General features: G+C 43.6%; 2 protein-coding genes across 4 annotated transcripts in view; one reads left to right on the top strand and one right to left on the bottom strand.

Moving 5' to 3' along the window:
* The window catches only part of LOC110197754 (uncharacterized), a 420263-nt gene that overhangs the window by 309402 nt on the left and 92639 nt on the right, over window positions 1-18222 (bottom strand).
* LOC144454438 (zinc finger protein 606-like) lies at window positions 15-16189 on the top strand. Of its 3 annotated transcripts, none has more exons than XM_078146428.1 (5): window positions 15-338; window positions 4754-4878; window positions 6671-6797; window positions 8078-8173; window positions 15941-16189. In XM_078146428.1, the coding sequence occupies exons 1-5, from the start codon at window positions 146-148 to the stop codon at window positions 15952-15954; spliced, it is 555 nt and encodes a 184-aa protein (XP_078002554.1). In that variant the 5' UTR covers window positions 15-145; the 3' UTR covers window positions 15955-16189. The 3 variants fall into 3 exon arrangements, with proteins under 3 accessions (XP_078002554.1, XP_078002552.1, XP_078002553.1); XM_078146426.1 differs by lacking the exon at window positions 15941-16189 and adding an exon at window positions 12202-14170 and having other exon boundaries at window positions 23-338; XM_078146427.1 differs by lacking the exon at window positions 15941-16189 and adding an exon at window positions 12202-14170 and having other exon boundaries at window positions 250-338; window positions 4704-4878.

Raw genomic sequence — 18222 nt, 5'->3', positions numbered from 1 at the left:
ACCGGAAGCGGCCCTCCTTGGGAACTCCCAGAGAGGTCCCGCCCCTCGGCCTTCTCCGTGGCCTTGGAGAAGCTCGCCGGAACCTCTTCGGGGCTGGGCCTGCTTCCGCAGGCGCAGTTTCACCCGGGGCCGGCTGGCCCCGCAGATGGGAGTTCTTAGGGAGCTGTGGGCGCGGGGCGCTGGGGGTGCTCGGGTCTCTCTTGTGGGTGTGAGGTGCTGGGTCCGAGGGAACGTGGGAGTGGGGGAGAAGCCGGGGCGGAGGCTGGCTGGGCGGGGCTCCCTTTTCCTGCCTCGCGTGGAGCAGAGCTCCGTCCGTTCTCTGTGCTTGCAGGTCCCAGGTAGGTCGGCCCCAGCAGCCGTGCCTTGTGCCATCTACCCTGCCTTCCGGGCCCCCCCCCCTCTTCTTCCTCCGCTCTGGTGCTGAGCGGCCCCCGCTGCGCGCCCCCCAACACCTCCACGCTGTCGGGCTCTTCCCCCTCTGCAGGTTCACCATCGGGGCTTATTTTGCCCTGGAGACCCAGGAGTCCTGCCACCAGCCCCCCACAGGCTCCAGATGTTCTGGGTCCCTGACCCCGCCCGCCTTTAGGGGTTGAGTTGTTCTCCCTTCCGACCCCCCCCATAATGATCCAGAGTTCTGCCTGACCTGAGGACCCCGCTTTGGATGCAGAACCCCCAGATCCTGCCTGGCCCCTTAACTGGCCCCCCAGTTCCTGCCTGGCCCCCTTCTCCGGATCCCCAGCTTCTCTCCGGCCCCCTTATCTGGACCCTCGGCTCCTGGGCTGCTTCACTGTCAGATCCCAGGCACTGGCTCCCTGTGCCCGGTCTCCCCTGGGGGATTCCAAGCCTAAGGTCTGTCAGAGGGTCGCAGGAGTCTCCCCTAACGTGTTATGCAGAAGCTGGGTCAGTGGGTTGTTTCACCACATAAGCCTGTAGACCCAGCAACAGGGACCTTGTTCAGTTCACTTTCACCCCGTTCCTGTCCCACTCCTCTGTGGCCCCTTTAAAACACTGCTTTCCTCCCTGAGTGGTGTGAACTCTCCTTGAGGGGGAGAGCCACCCTCCTATCAAATTGAATAAACCTGGCTTTGGTTTACAAGCTTATGGTGCAGTTACCTGGTTATTCTGCTCACCTCCCACCGTCCTGAGTCACAATTCTTCACTTTATCACATTTGTTAATAGTGTGGACTCTCACTGTTAGTCCATCCTTTTACATATTGTAATTGATTCTCTAATTCAGTCCTAACAGAAGCTTTTCCAAACCTCTTCCCTTCTCAGTCCTCCCTCATCCATTCCTCAACACCATGGGGGTGGGGCCCTGGACTCTGACTCCCACATCTTCTCACTCCTTTCTTTGCTCTGCTGCTTTGGGGCTCCTCTACCTGACTTCTCCCCCCTACCTGAGGATGCCCAGTGTACAGCATCTTCTCTGCCCCCTCCCTGCCTTTTTAGCTATTTTTTGAGTGCTGGCTTTTTCCATCAGATAGTAAGCTCCTTGAGGGCAAAGACTGTCCTTCCATTTTTGTCTTTGAATCCCCAGTCCTTAGCACAATATCTGGCTCATGCTAGGTACTTGATAAATACTTATTGACCATTGACTGTTATAGAGCACCCAAACACTTAGGGGTGGCTAGGTGGCACCATAGTGCACTTAGGGTTATGTGTATGCATATGTATGTGTGTGTGTGTGTGTGTGTGTGTGTGTGTGTGTGTATATATATATATGCATATATATATATATATATATATATGTATAAATTGTAGACCCCTCCCAAAACTATTTTTAACTCCAACACCTGAGAAAGGCCTAAAACCTGGATCGGCTAATCAGAAGAGACGTTTTGGCCCACTCTGGGCTTCATGTGCCATAATGCTTTGCATGCTGTGCTCTCTGAGTGATCTCAGAATGCCCCTTCCTCTGTCAGCCACTACAGGACCAGCTGGAGCTGACTGGCACTCTTCCTGTGTGTGATCACTAAGGATGGGATGCCTGGGACCAGACAATGTCTGGAAGAGTGGCACTTTTCTTGTCTTGGTGTCCTATGCACATACGTAGGGAAAAACAGATATCCTGGAACTATAATTGCAATGGACACTTTGTTTCTTCTCCTATATTTACAACGTGTTCAAATATGAAATTTCCTTTCTCATGCTACATGTTAAAAACATATAGTGGTGCTATACATATATATATATGTGTGTGTGTGTGTGTTTGTGTATGTATATTGACTCAAGACATTCTGAGTTGAGATTGCTCTGACAGTATAAATTGTCTGTTTCAAATTGCTTAATTCAGTCAGAGTTAAAGCTCTGTCTCCATGTCCATGTCACTAACTTAAGGGAATAAACAATGAGTTTACTTATCACCTAGCTTGTCAACTTCCAGGTTGACAATATATAATATGAACATATGTAAATGTGTGTGTGTGTGTGTGTGTGTATGTATACATACACTAAATTGTTTTAGAAAGTTTAGGGAGTCTTCAGTTTAGATCTCTTAGGCGCAGATAAATTTAGCCATAAAATAAAATAAAGAATTAAGGTAAAGAATAAAATTTTAGAAAAGTTAGATGATAAGACTCCTGGAGAAATTTGAATGAGAATAGAATGGAGTATACCTATTACTCAGCTGTACATGGCACCTTCACAGAAATGGACCTTGTGTTAGGGCTTAGAAACCTCATAGGAAATGCAGAAAAATGAATCTATAAAATACACTACCTGCCATTAGTTGCAATGCAAATGTTAGAGTGTTAGGGGTCCCTTGAACTTGTTTGTCTTTTTCAGTTGTCATGTCACAAGTGACCCCTGTCTGTACCTGTTAGCCCTCATGTACTGGTGATTCCTGAGATGCTAAAAATGCAAGGTCCCTTTTACTGAAGAAGGTTTATCCACATTTGGTTTTTATCTCATTGCAAAAATTATCAATAAAAGCTGGTTTCATGTTGAATCTCTTGCTGATCTGCAGTGATAAGAGCCTCAATGTGTTGCTACCTTGACATGTTTCAGAAACTTCTTTTTAATTCTCTTAGTCCCAAGTTTTGCCTGCTTCATCTGGCCGAAAGTCTAAACAAAGAATTGTCCTTTTAACGTTAAGGAGAATTTACAAGGTCCTTTGGACTTTGCTAAAAGAGTAAATTATTATCAGTATTATTTATTTTGTTATTTTTGAACAATTTGATTTTTAATTTATGGAGTAAAACAAGCTTTTCCATGACATAGTACAATAAAAAAAGATGATTGTAAATCTACTGCAGATAACACCAGTTGCTATTCCTTTACAATATGCACCAAAATTATCTTGTAAATTTCTCTATTTTTTCTTTCTTTTTCTTCCCTCAACCCCCAGCCTTGGAAATGAATACTATTAGACACAGACACAGACACACACACACACACACACACACATAGGTATATATGAATGTATGTGTAAAATTATTCTATACATGATTATTTCTCTGGATGCAGATAGTGCTTTTCTTCATATGTCCTTTATAGTTAATTTGGATGTTTAGAATAATCAAAATAACTTATTCTCTTAAAGTTATTCTTAAAACAACATTGCTGGTACTGTATACAAGGTTCTCTTGCTTTCATTCCACTATTTTGTGCAGGTCTTTCCATGGTTTTCTAAAATCATTGAGCTCATCATTTTTTATAGCACAGTAGTACTCTACCACAATCATATACCATAATTTGTTCTGCCATTTCCCAATTGATGGGGGGTCCCTACAATTTCCAGTTCTTTGCTACTGCAAGGAGAGCTGCTGTAAGTATTTTAGGAGATATAGGTTCTTTTCCATTTTCCCTAATCATCTTCGGAAACAGACCTAATAGTGGTATTGCTGGGTCAAAGAGTTTAATAACTTTTTGGCCATAATTCCAAATCTATCTCCAAAATGGTTGGATCAACTTACATATCCACCAACAATGAATTACAATCCTAATTTTTCCACATTGGGATCCCACTTTGAAGATGGGGGATGGCCTTGCCCCCCTTGTCTGGACCCCCAGCTCCTGGGCTGCTTCTCTGTCAGATCCCAGGCGCTGGCTCCCTCTGTCAGCTCTCTCTTAGGAGATTCCAAGCCTAAGCTCTACCAGAGGGTTCCAGGAATCCTCCCCAGCTCCTAGTTAGACCTCAGGACACAGCCATCCTGCTTTCCCAGGCTCAGTGTCCACCTGGAGCCCTTCTGTCTCTCCAGTGTCTCTTATGTCCCTTCCATAAACTGGCTTAGAATGTCTCCCCACCCTTACCTGTGCTCCCTTTCGCCAGGCCTCCTGCTTCCCTGCCCCGTCTTCTTTCAGAGCCCTCAGGCACCCTGCTAGGGGGCTGAATCTCAGATTGGATTTTGTCTCCCAGCCTCAGGCTTCCTCTAGTCATTCCTGGTGGCTCCATGGCAGAGCTGTCCCCATCCCCAATCGTCCCTCCCTCCTAGGTCAAGCAGTCAGTCTGTTGTCTAAATAATATTTGTGTGTGTGTGTGTGTGTTATTTGGGGAGGGGGAGGCAGGGAGGGGAGAGACCAAGTGGAGGGAGAGCTCTGATTCAGGAGCCATTGAGGCTCTGCCTGGTCTCATCCCATCTGGGATCCCAAGCTCCTTCTGCCTCCTGGGTCTCTGTAGGAGAATGGGGGAAGGGAGGGGACAGAAGACAAGGGGTAGGACTGAGTGGAATCATCTCATTTCCAAACCTGACCCTTCCTGTAGGTTGCACTCTCACCCTGAGGGCAGTGCCTCACCCCTGTAAATCCCTGCAGGCCAGCCTCCTGCCCTGGGATCCTTCTGCCTCCCCAGCTCAGTGTGTAGAGGATCAAGGCCTGACCTAGGAGGGAGCCTGGAGTCAGGGGGAATGGCCCCTGGGAGCTGCAGACCCCTAGCCCAGGTGAGTGCATCCTGCCCTCAGACTTGACCCACATTAGCCAAGGAGGCCATTTCCAGAGACAAAGATGATTGTCTATGAGGCTGGAAGCTGGCCATCCCTACCTATGGATTGTTTCTTTATAAAAATATACAGGAAACTGAAAACACTAGTTCTACCTGTCAACCATTTACCAAAGGTTTGGTCCCAAGAACAAACAGAATCAGACTGCTTATCTTTTCTCATTATGCCAGAGAATTCTGTGTGATGGAGTCAGAAAATCATTCTGAACTCTGAGCAGAGAGGATGTAGGGAAAGGGCTGAGTTTGGGGAACCATTCAAAGGCCTGGGAGTTTTCTTTTCACCTCAGTGTTGTTTTGGTTTACATTTCTCATATTAGTTAGTGGTTTGGAGCATTTTTTATTTGCAATTTTTAAAAAAATTTAAATAAATACAAAATAAGGAAAGAAAAAAAGCACTGATATGTGCACAGTAGAAGGAGAGTCAATTTAAAATATACAGCAGTAAATTTCCATTTCAATAAAACAGTGTTGTAAATACCACTCTTTGTGTTCAGAGCCGGATATCTTTTTTTTCTTTGCTTCCTTGTAAGTTTTCTTTTGTTCTCTGCTCTGTACTTTTGACTTTGTTCTTTTTTTCCTCCTTCTTCCCCACCTATCCCTGCCCTCCAGCCTTTGCCTCAGGCTAAAATTAAGTATGTATGTATATGTTTAGATATATAAATTTCCTCCTAACTACTGCATTGGCTGCATCCCATAAATGTTGTTAGGTTGTCTCCTTGTTGTCATTCTCTTTAATTTATTAATTATTTCTATAATTTGTTCTTGCAATGCATTTATTCCTTAGGATTAGATGAATAAGTTTCCAATTAATTTTTTCTCTCTCTTTTCACCGCCTTATATTGAATATACTTTATATTGTGTTATGATCTGAATAGAATGCATGTTGTATTTCTACTTCTCTACATTTGATTGTGATGTTTTTATGCTCTAATCCATGGGCAATTTTTATGTGAATGCCATGCACTACTGAGAAAAATGTATATTCCTTTATATTCTCATTCAGTTTTCTCCAAAGTCTACAACTCTAACTTTTCTAAATTTTATTTATTTGCTTAACTTCTTTCTTGTTTATTTTTTTTTTAGATTTATCTGGTTCTGAGAGGGGAAGGTTGAGATTCCCCACTAGTATACTTTTATTGACTATTTCCTCCTGTAATTCATTTAAGTTCTCTTTTCAAAACTTAGACATTATACCATTTGGTGAACATATGTTTAGTATTGATATCATTTCATTGTGGCACCTTTTAGCCACAAGTGGAAGACATTCAGTTTCCTGGTTTATCTACCTAAGACTTTTTTTTAGCTTCTCAGGAAGTAACCTAAATCTTCTCTTTTTCTTTCCTCTCTTATCAGTAATCACACATAAATCCTCCCAACCATAAGAGAATACACTGTACTTGACAGCTTCTCAAAAACTCTTCACAATTTTTTTTTGGTAATATATTCCTCCTATCAGTTCTGAGAAGGCAGAAATTGCAGATCATCTTCCATCTCTTCCACAGAACCTCCTGCCTCACAGATAAAACACACACTTTGTCCCAGGTTCCATGGGGAGATACATTCCATAGTAAGACTTTCCTCAACTTTATTCCAACTGACACTCCTCAAGGGTACCACCTTTGGGTAACCCACCTGCCTGTGCCTCAGTTTCCTCCTCTTGCATGATGAGGGTTAGACTGCAGGAATCCTGGAGTCTCTTTCAGCTCTAAATCTTGTGACTTTTGATGGTTTAGGAGCTGGTGACATTCAAGGATGTGGCTGTGGACTTCACCCAGGAGGAGTGGGGCCTCTTGGACCATCCTCAGAAGGAGTTGTACAAGGAGGTCATGCTGGAGAATGCCCAGAACTTGCTCTCCCTGGGTAAGGACACTTCCCCTGGCCACTCTGAGTCTGCAATCCAAGGGAATGTCTTCATTCCTGAGTGGGCTGGGTTTGGAGTGTTTAATAATTACTAAAAGGGAAAAATGCTGGTCTCCTGTGTCCAAGAGAGAGAGAGTCCTCCTGCTGCGTGGTTCTCCCATAAAAGGTCAGTACATTGTGTGAAGAGACCCTGGAGGTTTCCTGGTTGCTCCTGAATTTGTGTCTTGCCAATTCTGGATAGCTTGAGGTCAAAGATCAGATCAGTATTGAAGCATCTCAGGTGTGGAAGTAATCCCACATTATGTAGTCCAGCCTCTCCCTGGACATGAATTTTCTCTGCCAAGTCTCTGGAAAGTGCCCAGGTGGCTTTTCCTTGTGACCCCTTCCTCTTTGGGATGGCCCTACTATATGGAACATTCTTCTTAAGAAGCATCAATTTATAGCTCACAGTTCCTACATGTGCCTGCTATGGCAGGTTTGTCCTGAATCTTCCATTGCATTGCCCACATTCCAGCAGGAGTGATGGGAAAGACAGGAAGCCTTTCTATTCACCTGCTGCTCACCAGCTGTTGTGCTAAGTGCTTTCTTTAAAATATTATGTTGTTAGGTGATATTATCATCCCCATTTGACATTTGAGTAAACTGAAGCAAACAGAGGTTAAGTGACTTTTCCTGACAGGCTGCATTTAAACCCTGGCATCCCTGACTCCAGGCCCAGGGCTCTCTGCACTGCACTACCAGCTGCCTCTAATTTCTGGATAATGGAAACTGCAGTGAGTTTATCCTTCTGTGAAGGAGGTTTTCCAAGACCAATTTTCTGATTCCTAATTGGCCCTGTGATCTTCTCCCCCACCTCTCCCCAAAGCTCCCAAAAATAAATGCTGTGGAATCCCTTAAGGAGTCCTGGGAACCATCCTGTGCTCCTTGCTTGCAAGCCCCTGTCAATGCCAGGAATAACAGACTGGCCAAGAATCAGAATTTGGACTAAGGTTCATTGAATTTCCCAGCTGGAAAATCTCACCCGAAGAAGCAAACACTCCCTGAATGAACAGTAACAAGGTGTTTATAGGTTTGAGGGAGTGAGGAGCAGGGTAGGGGACAGGGCCAAATCGTGTTCCTCCAGACTGATTGGGCATATCCTGTTTTGGGTTACTTGCAGTACAAGCATTGATGGGAGAAGAAACTAGATATGTGTAAACATGATGGAGTGATTCTCCAAATGTAGTAGGTTTCTATGTATACTGTTTTCTCTGTCCTCATCCCTGATTCCCCATGCCCAGGACTGCCAGTTCCCAGAGAAGATTTGATCTCTTATTTTGCGGAAAGGGAAGCACCATGGCTGCTGGAGCAAGAAGGCCTGAGGAGCTGCTGTCCAGGTGAGTGAGGTGAAAGCAGGTGGATGAGAGCTGTGATGACAAGAGGCTTCTAGGTGTGGTGATGAAGGAAGTACAAGGTTTGGGGCTGGGAAAACCTGACTTGGAATTGTTTTTTCAACACTTATTAGCAGTGGGATCCTGGAGAAGTCAAGGAACCTGTGAGCCTCAGTTTCCCCATGTGTAGAATGAGGGAGTTGGGCTCTATGGCCTTTAAGCTGATTCCACTGATAAATCTCTGACCCTATAAAAAGTCATTGTTTAGAATTTGTAGGCAGGAATTCCCCTGCAAGTGCAAAAAGGCTTTAGGCTTTCCAATATGAGTTCTTTCTTAGACCTTCTTCAAGTCAATGAACATTTATTAAATGCCTGCTGTATGCCAGACACTCTGATAAGCACCAAGGACCTAAAGAGATACAAGGAGCATCCCCTGCTGTCCTGGAGCTCACAGACTTGGGGGGCCGACAATATGCCGACCATAATGGAGAACCCTGTTAAGGACAGGACAAATTGGAGCTCATTGAGGGGGAAGGCTGTACAGTGAAGGAGGACTGGAAAGGCTTATTGTGGATGGGGGAGCTCCAGCTGGAGCTTCAGGGAAGCCGGGGTGAGCATTCTAGGTACAGGGAGGGTGAGGACAGCCTGTGGAGTCAGGTGATGGAGAGTCCTGTTCACAGAAGAGAAGGGAGCCTATAGCACTGCAGTATAGTGTGTTCTGTGGGGATATGAAATGAAAGAAGTCTAGATGAATCGGAGAGGGGTTGGTGCTAAAGGGGTGTGTAGTGGCAGTGTGGGGAGAGAAGGGGGTAAATGGGAGAGTTGTTACCTAGGTGAAATCACAGGACTGTGCAGCTGATTGAATATGGGGGTCAGGAGTGTGATTGTGTGAGAGTCAATAAGGAGTGCATGACACTTCATTTGTGAGTCTGGACTACTGGTAGGATGCCTTGGAGAGCATTAGGAAAGTAGGAAGAGAGGAGGGTTGGGAGAAAGTGAATGAGTTTGGTTTAGACATTGTAGGAGAACTAGGAGAAGAGAATCACTGAGAGAAAGAGAGAGAGAGAGAGAGAGAGAGAGAGAGAGAGAGAGAGAGAGAGAGAGAGACAAGTGTGATTGTGTCAAAGGCTAAGGAGAAGTCAAGAAGAATGAGAATGAACAAATGGTTCATCAGCTTTGAGGTTTTTGGTCATTTTTGGAAGAGGAGTTTCCATTGAACAATGAACCTGACAGCTAGCCTTTAGGGAATTTCAGAGAAAGCAAAGGAAGGGAGTTGGGGACACCAGTTGTAAGTGTGTATCTCCAGCTGTTTAGTCATGAAATGGAAGAAATATACTGGAAAATATCTCTTAGGTTGAATGGATCACGTGACTGTATTTTGAGCATTAGAGAGACAGGGTTTTATTTGTGGCAATAGGGAAGGAGTTGTTAGTGTGGGAGAGACTGAAAAGTAGTGAAATAATGGGGATGCTCAAGTACTGAATATCCTGAGGAAGATGGCCTGCTGGAATGGGATGATTTACATGTGGAAAGGAATTTGCTTTAGGCAGCAGAGGGAGGACCGTTTCATCTGGTAGTGCTATCGAAAAGGAACAAAAGGGGGCAGCGAGGTGGCACAGTGGACAGAGCGCTGACCCTGCAGTCAGGAGGACCTGAGTTCAAATCCGGCCTTGGACTAAACACTTGACACTTGCTAGCTGTGTGACCCTGGGCAAGTCGCTTAACCCCAACTGCCTGAAGAAAATAAAATAAAGGAACAAAGGCACTTGATGTTTAGAAGATGAGGAGAATAGGAGAGCTCCTGTTAAGTATCCAGTGTTTTCAAGGTAATGTAAGGCAGATTTCCCTGCTGAGGAAAAGCTGCAGTGGTGAATGAAAGAGGGAGTCAGTCATGTGATTGTTCAGACATTTCAGTCGTTTCTGACTCCTCATGACCCAGTTTGGGGTTTTCTTGCCAAAGATACTGGGCTGGTTTGCCATTTCCTTTTCACTTTTACAAGTGAGGAAACCAAGGCCAACAGGCCTAAGTGACTTGCCCAGGGTCACGCAGTTAGGAAGTGTCTGAGGGTGGATCTGAAGTCGAGTCTTCCTAAATAGTTCTCTATCCACTGAACCACCTATCTGCCCCAAGGGAGTCAGTTAGGGAGATGTCTTAGGATGGCCTTGCCACAGTAAGGGCCACCCAGAAATGATGTAGCCTGAATGGGTAGTGGACCGAGGCAGCCTGGTTTAATGATTTTCTCCCTGTCCATTCAGCAGCATCTACGTAGTTGCAAAGTAGAATTACTCCAAGGGTATACTTGACATAAATCATTTACCTGTGTCCCTGCCCTGATCTGTGAGGCCCAGCCTTTGGCCCATTCTTGCATAATCGTTGGCCAGATTCATTGAGTTGACAGCCACTCTCAGTTTGGGGAAAAGGGAGGTAGAAACTCCCAGCTGTCCCATAGTATGAGATGCTTCAGGAGCCTAGAAAGAAGTCTCTCTGGTCTTCACTATGGGTCTGGTCAGGTTCCATGGTTAGAACTAGACAAAAGCCTCTCAATAGAGGAGATAACAGGGCTGAGGCCAGAACCCTCACTGACCAACTAAGACAGAGACCAGAATACAGGGAGTGAGGTAGAGCCTGGGGCCTGGTGTCAGCCCTGGGCCAGTCATTATTCAGGAAGCATGGATGAAGCACCTCCAGATTTCTAGGCACCTCGCTAAGCTTTAGGAAGGGAAAAGCCAGTCTCTGCTGCCAAGGAGCTGCCAACATGGCCTACAAACATGGAGATGCTTGAGAAGAAGCAACAGATCAGGGACTTCACTCTTAGCTGATCCAGGGGAAAGAGAGTGTTTGGAAATGGAGAGACATGTAGTTCAGTGGGATATGAGGGAACTTAAGGAGTGAGGCTAATAATGGTTTAAGGAGGAGAGTGGAATTGGGGAGGAAAGAGTCAAAGTCAAAACAAGAACAAGAAGAATTTCAGGCACACCTCAGAGACAGCGTGGGTTCTGTTCTAGAGCGCCACAGTAAAGTGAAAACTGCAGTCAAGTGAGTCACCTGAATCTTTGGTTTCTCGGTGTATATGAAAGTTGTGTTTACAATATGCTGTTGTCTGTTACCTGTGCAGTACAATGTTATTTGTGTAAAAATGTACATATTTTAATGTTCTCTGTCATCTGAGCCTTCGGTGATTCTTCCTCTTGCTGCTGGCGGCCCACTGTGGTGGCTGCCTACTGATCAGGGGGCTGGTTGCTCAAGGCTGGCAGTGGCTGTGGCAGTTTCTTACGATAAGGCAATGGTGAAGTTTGCCACGTTGATTGACTCTTCTCTTCACTTGAACATTTACAGGCCCATTGTAGGATTGTTAATTGGCCTAATTTGAATACTGTTGTGTCTCAGGGACAGGAAGACCTAAAAAGAGGGAGAGAACAAGTGAACATGCAATAATAAAATTTTCTTTCTTAAAAAAAAAACAAAACCAAAGGGCAGCCAAGTGGTACACTGTGGTACAATGGAGAGAGTACCAGCCCTGAAGTCAGGAGGACCTGAGTTCAAATCCGGCCTCAGACGGAACACTTGACACTTAGTGGCTGTGTGACCCTGGGAAGTCACTTAACCCCAATTACCTATAAAAAAACCCCCAGCAACAACAACAACAACACCCCCAGAGAAATGGAGAAAGGCCGTGTAGGACTGTGGACAGAGCATGCCCACTTGCAGGGCTGGAGTTCTAGTCTCCGCTGCACAGAGGGTGGGCAGGTCACCAGCCATTCTGAGCTCATGGCCTGAGTTGTGGATGTAATGAGAATGCTGAGCCTGCCTAGGTCACAGGCGTGATTGTGTCTGAAGCGCTTTTTAAATCAAGTTCTCCTGTAGATGTGAGCTAATGGCATTTGCAAATGACTGATTCTGTCCATTTGTCTATGAGGTCGTTCCTCTTAGCCTGGGGAAGTAGGATGTAGATCCAGTAGTTTACTTTCTGGCCATGGAGGGATGTGTGTGTACATGTGTCTCTGTACATAGTTGTATTGTTTGTGTCTTGCAGAAGGAGAGATTAGATCTGAGATGAAAGAGACTACTGCAAAGCTCAGCATTTCTGTGAAAGAAACTGACCAGGAAAGGTTCATGAGGAATGGTCCTTGTGACTTCACTGGGAGACAAATGTGTGCTGCATTTCACGGAATCCACAGAGGAGAAAAACCTTATGATTGTCCTCACTGTGGGAAAGTCTTGAGTCAACAGTCATCCCTTATTTACCGTCACAAAATCAGTACTGGAGAGAAACCACATGAGTGTCCTGAACGTGGTAAAACTTTTCATGAACTTTCAGCCTTCGTTATATATCGCAGTTTTCACAGTGACAGGAAACCTTATGCATGTCATCAGTGTGGAAAGGCTTTTAGAAGAAGCTCTGATTTTGCTCTACATCAGAGAATCCACACTGGAGAGAAACCTTATGCATGTGATCCTTGTGGAAAGGCTTTCCGACAGAAATGCAATATTGCTGTACATCAGAGAATCCATAATGGAGAAAAACATTTTGAAAGTAATAAATATTTCATTGTTTGCTTATATTTCTTTGCATTGTTTTTTTGTTTGTTTTTGCTTTTGCTTTTTGGTGAGGCAATCAGGGTTTAAGTGACTTGCCCAGGGTCACATGCAGCTAGTAAGTGTCAAGTGTCTGAGGTCACATTTGAACTCAGGTCCTACCGACTCCAAGGCCAGAGCTCTATCTGCTGTGCCACCTAGCTGCCTCCATTTGCATTGTTTTTTAAGAAAACTTTTCTGTCTCTCCTTGGCATTCTCTGGAATTGTGCATTCATTTGTATATGTATTTTCCCTTTCTCTTTTCCCTTTCCCTTTCTTTTTCAGACAGCCATTTTGCTTTCTTGCTCTTCTTTTTCTTTGGAATATATGTAGTTGCTGCCTTCTGTACGAACCTCTGCTGCAAACCTCGGTCCACAGTTCTTCAGGCACTCTGTCTACCAGATCTAATCCCCTGAATCTAGTCATCACTTCCACTTCCTATCCAGAATCAATGTTATATAATAAGGTCACATCTATAAGGTCTGATAGTTTTTCCTATTTTCTTCAATTTGAGTCTGAATTTTGCAATAAGAAGCTCATGATCTGCGCTGCAGTCTGCTCCTGAATCAGGTCTAGTTTTAACTGATTGTATAGAACTTTTCCACCTCTGCCTTTTTTCCCTAGAAAATCTTTTAGGTTTTCGTAGAACTGAGCAACGTTGGCCTCTTTCAAATCAGTGGTTGGAAGATAGACTTCTTAGTGTGATATTGAATGGTTTGACTTGGATTTGAATAGTACTTGACTGTATGTTGGAAAATCCTTGCTTAGAGATAAAATTTGTGGATCTAATTAACAAAGTTAGGTCTCTTGTTCAAAGACCTCTTTAGATTTCCCAGTATTAAGAGACCTCATTAAACATCTGAAGTTTCTTTCTGTGAATAAACCCCTGTAAATGTCATGGCTGTCCTCCCTGAGATCCTGATATTTCTCATTATTCTACAACAATATTCCTTTGAATTCATATATTGTAGTTTCTTTAGCTATTCAGCAATAGATGGTTACTCACTTTGTTTCTTGTTCTTTGCCAGCACAAAAAGTTCTGGTATAAATATTTTGATAACTGACTGCAGTCAGTCTAGAGTATTAAAATCATAACTGGATGAAGTGATTTTCTTTGTAAGATAATTTGGAAAATATATTCAACTGAATTGATGTCATGTGATTGACAACAAATTTTTGTTTTAAATCTGTTTTGTCAAAACACTGAGATTTGTTTTAAATCTGTAATATTGCTATTTATTAGTATGTTTCAAAATTTTCTTTTATTATGGTTTTGGGAAATTATTTGATAAAAATATTGTTAATTTGAAAAATGATACCTAGAGGGTGATATAGTTGTATTCTTAGGAAATTAACTCCTCTTTTGATCTGGATGCTGTGAAGTGATAAATTAAACAGTCAGAGAATGTGGTTACAATGTTTAAGAACTGCTAAGTATTTTTTTTTCTTTGCTTTTTGGTGAGGCAATGGTTAAGTGACTTGCCCAGGGTCACACAGTAAGTGTCATGTGTCTGAGGGCAGATTTGAACTCAGATCCTCCTGATTCCAGGGCTAGAGCTCTATCCACTGTGCCACCTAGCTGCCCCCTAAGTATTAATTGTATGTATTTGGCTTTAAAAAGAATAATAACATTGTTTGGGAAAAGTAAAAAAGTTACATAAATTATCCTTATCTGCGAAATTCTTTGGGTACTAACCAAATGCTTTGGAGACCTTCTCTTTGATCAGGGTCACCAAATCTTTTTTTTGGGGGGGGGTAGGCAGTGGGGTTAAATGACTTGCCCAGGGTCACACAGCTAGTAAGTGTTATGTGTCTGAGACCAGATTTGAACGCAGGTCCTACTGAATCCAGTGCCAGTGCTCTATCCACTGCGCCACCATGCTGCTCCTGGTTCACCAAATCTTGTCAGCCCTGGGAAAGAAGTTGCTTAAAGAAGAGATTGTCTAATTCTAAAGTAATGAGTGCTTTACTGAGTCATTAAGACCTTTAACAGCCAAAGTCGGGTTGAAGGAGGGGAAACTTACGAGTTTTTTATAATATACAAGTTTTATGAGAATTTGTCTGGCCACTGATCATGAAAATTATGAAATTCCACCTAGAGTAATATGTATGGCAGTTATACCTTTCAATCAACTCAGGTTCAATAGACTCCAGCTTCGATTCAAAATGACAGCCCTTCCATGAGTAGAATTGATATTGTCAGATCTTGGAATGCAGGAAATAAGAGAATGGCTCCAATCCCCATGATTGGGGACTCAGTCATGGCAATTCAACAAGCACTGATTATGTGCTAAGTGCTGGGGTGCAAAGCAAGGTGAAACAGCCCCTGCCCTCAAGGAGCTCACATTCCAAAAGGCTTAGTCAAGCTTTTCTTAAGAACCTCATTTGGGCTAAGCAACTAGGCTCTTGGGATTCAAAGAATGGGAAAAGAAGATAGGAGATAATTTGCAAATTAACTACAAACACACACACACACACACACACACACACACACACACACACATACTGTGAATAGGGTGCTGGGCTGGAGTCAACACCATGAGCTCAGATCTGGTCTCAGACACTAGCTAGTTTGCCTCAGTTTTCTCTACTGTAAAATGGAGGTAATAGGACCTACTTAGCAGGGTGGTTGTTAGGATCTAGTGAGATAATATTTGTAAAGTGCTTCTGCCTGGCACAAAGTAGGCATTTAAAAAAAAATGTTTGTTTCCTTATTTCCTACATACAAACTATATACAAGGTAAATTGCAGGAAATCAAACAGATGGTGGACCAAAGAAGGCTTCTTTTCTTTTTTTATTTATTAATTTATTTTGATTTATCAACAATCACTTCCATAAGGTTTTGAGTTTTAAATTTTTCTCCCCCTCCCTCCCTTCCCAGTCTCTCTCCCCAAGACTGCGCATAATCTGATATAGGCTCTACATTTACATTCCTATTAAACATTTGCACATTAGTCATGTTGTAAGTAAAAATTAAAACCAATAGGAGGAGCCACCAGAAAGAGGAAACAAAACTCAACAGAAGAGAAAAAAAAATAGCAAATAGCATATGTTTTGATCTGCATTCAAACTCCATAGTTCTTTCTCTGGATGTGGATAGCATTTTCCATCATGAGATTTTTGGGGATGTCTTAGATCCTTGTATTGCTGAGAAGGGCTAAATCTATCTTTTTTGTTTGTTTCTTGTTTTTTTCAGGCAACTGGGGTTAAGTGAGTTGCCCAGGGTCACACAGCTAGTGTCAAGTGTTTGGTCTGAGGGCAGATTTGAACTCAAGTCTTCTTCACTTCAGGGTCGGTGCTCCATCCACTGCCACCTAGCTGCCCCGGGCTAAGTCTGTCAATGTTAGTCATCACACAACATGGCTGTTACTGTGTACAACATTCTCCTGGTTCTGCTAACTTCACTCAGCATCAGACAATACAAGTCTTTCCAGGTTTATCTGAAGTCAGCCTGCCATTTCTTATAGCACAATAGTATTCCCTTACATTCATATTATCACATTCACAGTTATGATTACTATCTGTGTCTTTCTCTCCGTCCCCCCTCCTCATTTATGCTTTTCTTTCTCCTTTCTCCTTTTTCCTTCCAAGGAAGGCTTCTTGAAAGAAGCCAGTGAAACCAGGAGGGCCAGCACTGAAAGCATAGAGGGAGGGGTGTTGGTGGGAACCAGTGAAAATAGAGTCAGGAAAAGGAGAGTCACATGTAACAAACAAGGAGGCCTATGTTACTGGATCCTGAGTACGTGGAGAGGACCAAGGTGAGTGACATCTAGAGAACTGGAGTGTCTGGAGTGAAAAAGGTCTTCTCTGAGTTCATGTGGTGGGTAACTGCTGCCAGAGACATAATTGCTCACAGGCAGAAATTATGTACATAAAAACCTAAGCTTTAGTAGAAAACCTGAACAGTCATGAGGATTCTGATAAGTCTTGTTTTAGGCAGAACTGCATCAGTGACAGAGAAGTCATTCGGTTCAATATTCCAACTTTGCACCTTCCTCTGAGGCCATAAAAGTTAAACAGAAGGTAGATCCACAGTCCCGTGTTTCCTTTAATGTTATAAAAATTGAACAAACTTTGTTAATCAGTCATAACCACATAAATCCTCTAAGGAAACAAAGATCCAACCAAACGCTACAGGTAAACTAAGTCAGGTTCCAGATTAAATGGCATTCAGAGAATTCACAAATAGACTGAGGAGGAGGAGGACATACATGGTGGCAAGGAGTCAAGGACAGGTGAGATTCTTCCTCTGGCTTCTTATCTAAGGAATGCTTCAGGCTCTGAGTAAATGTTCACATTCCATGGGGCAGGTTTTGGTCAGGTGAAGTTAATATTAACCAAAAGTTTAGAGAGGAATAAAAGGAAATTTAAAATTTGTGTCACAGTAGGAAGACCCCAGGTGGTTAGCATGTTGTCTCTCCTATTAAAACATGAACTCCCTGAGGGCAGGGACTGGCTTGGTTTGTTGGCTTGGGGGTTTTGTTTTGTTTTGTGATGTTGTCTTGGGTCTTTATCTCTAGCACTCAGCACAATGTGTCGCATATAATAAGTGCTTAGTGAGTAACTGTTGACCAAATGAGTGTGGGTCAGGACAGGACTTGAATTCCTTCCTCCAGTGAGGATGCCCAAGGTTGGAAAGTGCCTCTAGCTGCCATCATTGCAAGATTTCCACAGGTGCCGCTGCTACAAACACACTAAGGAGAGGGCTCTGGTCCTCAAGGAGAAGAGGTTCTAAGCCTGCTTCCAAGACAAATGTTCACAAAGCAGAAAGCATCATCTCAATTACAGGATGGTGTTAGACTTCCAACAGGTGTGATAGGCCATTGGGATCACCCAGTTTACAGCATGGTTAAGAGAAGGTTGTGTGATTAGGAAAACAAGATATAACCAACTGGAAAAAGACCAGGACTGGTTGTGCCCAAAGTGTCAAGGATGAGAAACAGCCTTGATAAGTTAGGCTGGCAATATGGGTCTATGGGGCAGGAATATGTGACTTTGTGGTCCTGAATAGTAACTACATCTGTTGTCTGTTTCAATCAGGCAGCCTCCAGTCAGGCCAGCTCGGTAGCCCTCTCCCAAGTTTCATAGAGTTTCTTTTCCACCAATGTCCCAGAAACAAGGCAAGCCAACATGGGGGCTTTCTAGGCCTCAGAAATAGACCCAAGTCTAAAGCCTTCCCATGGTGATTATATTTACAAGGCTCTTCTCTAATAATATCATCTTGTGGTAATAACCAAAATAAAAACTGGAAGTGTGGGTTGAACACTTCCAAATCCATTAAACATGTTAGGAATACTCTCCACTATAAATTATCTAATGTTTACTAGGATTTGTGCTCTAGGCAAAGTTTGTCTTTACACCAGTGCCATTTCAGAGGCAAACAAGACCTCTTTCTCTCTCCAGAATGAATTCTCTCTTGTGACAAAGAAAAGTAACTAGGTCCAGGAATCCAATCCCATGGGCACGTTGGCTAGTGGA

Source organism: Phascolarctos cinereus, unplaced genomic scaffold (genome assembly GCF_003287225.1).
Source record: "Phascolarctos cinereus isolate Bilbo 61053 unplaced genomic scaffold, phaCin_HiC Scaffold_726;HRSCAF=1367, whole genome shotgun sequence".
Taxonomy (NCBI): Eukaryota; Metazoa; Chordata; class Mammalia; order Diprotodontia; family Phascolarctidae; genus Phascolarctos; species Phascolarctos cinereus.
This window is presented reverse-complemented; position numbering and strand designations above follow the sequence as displayed.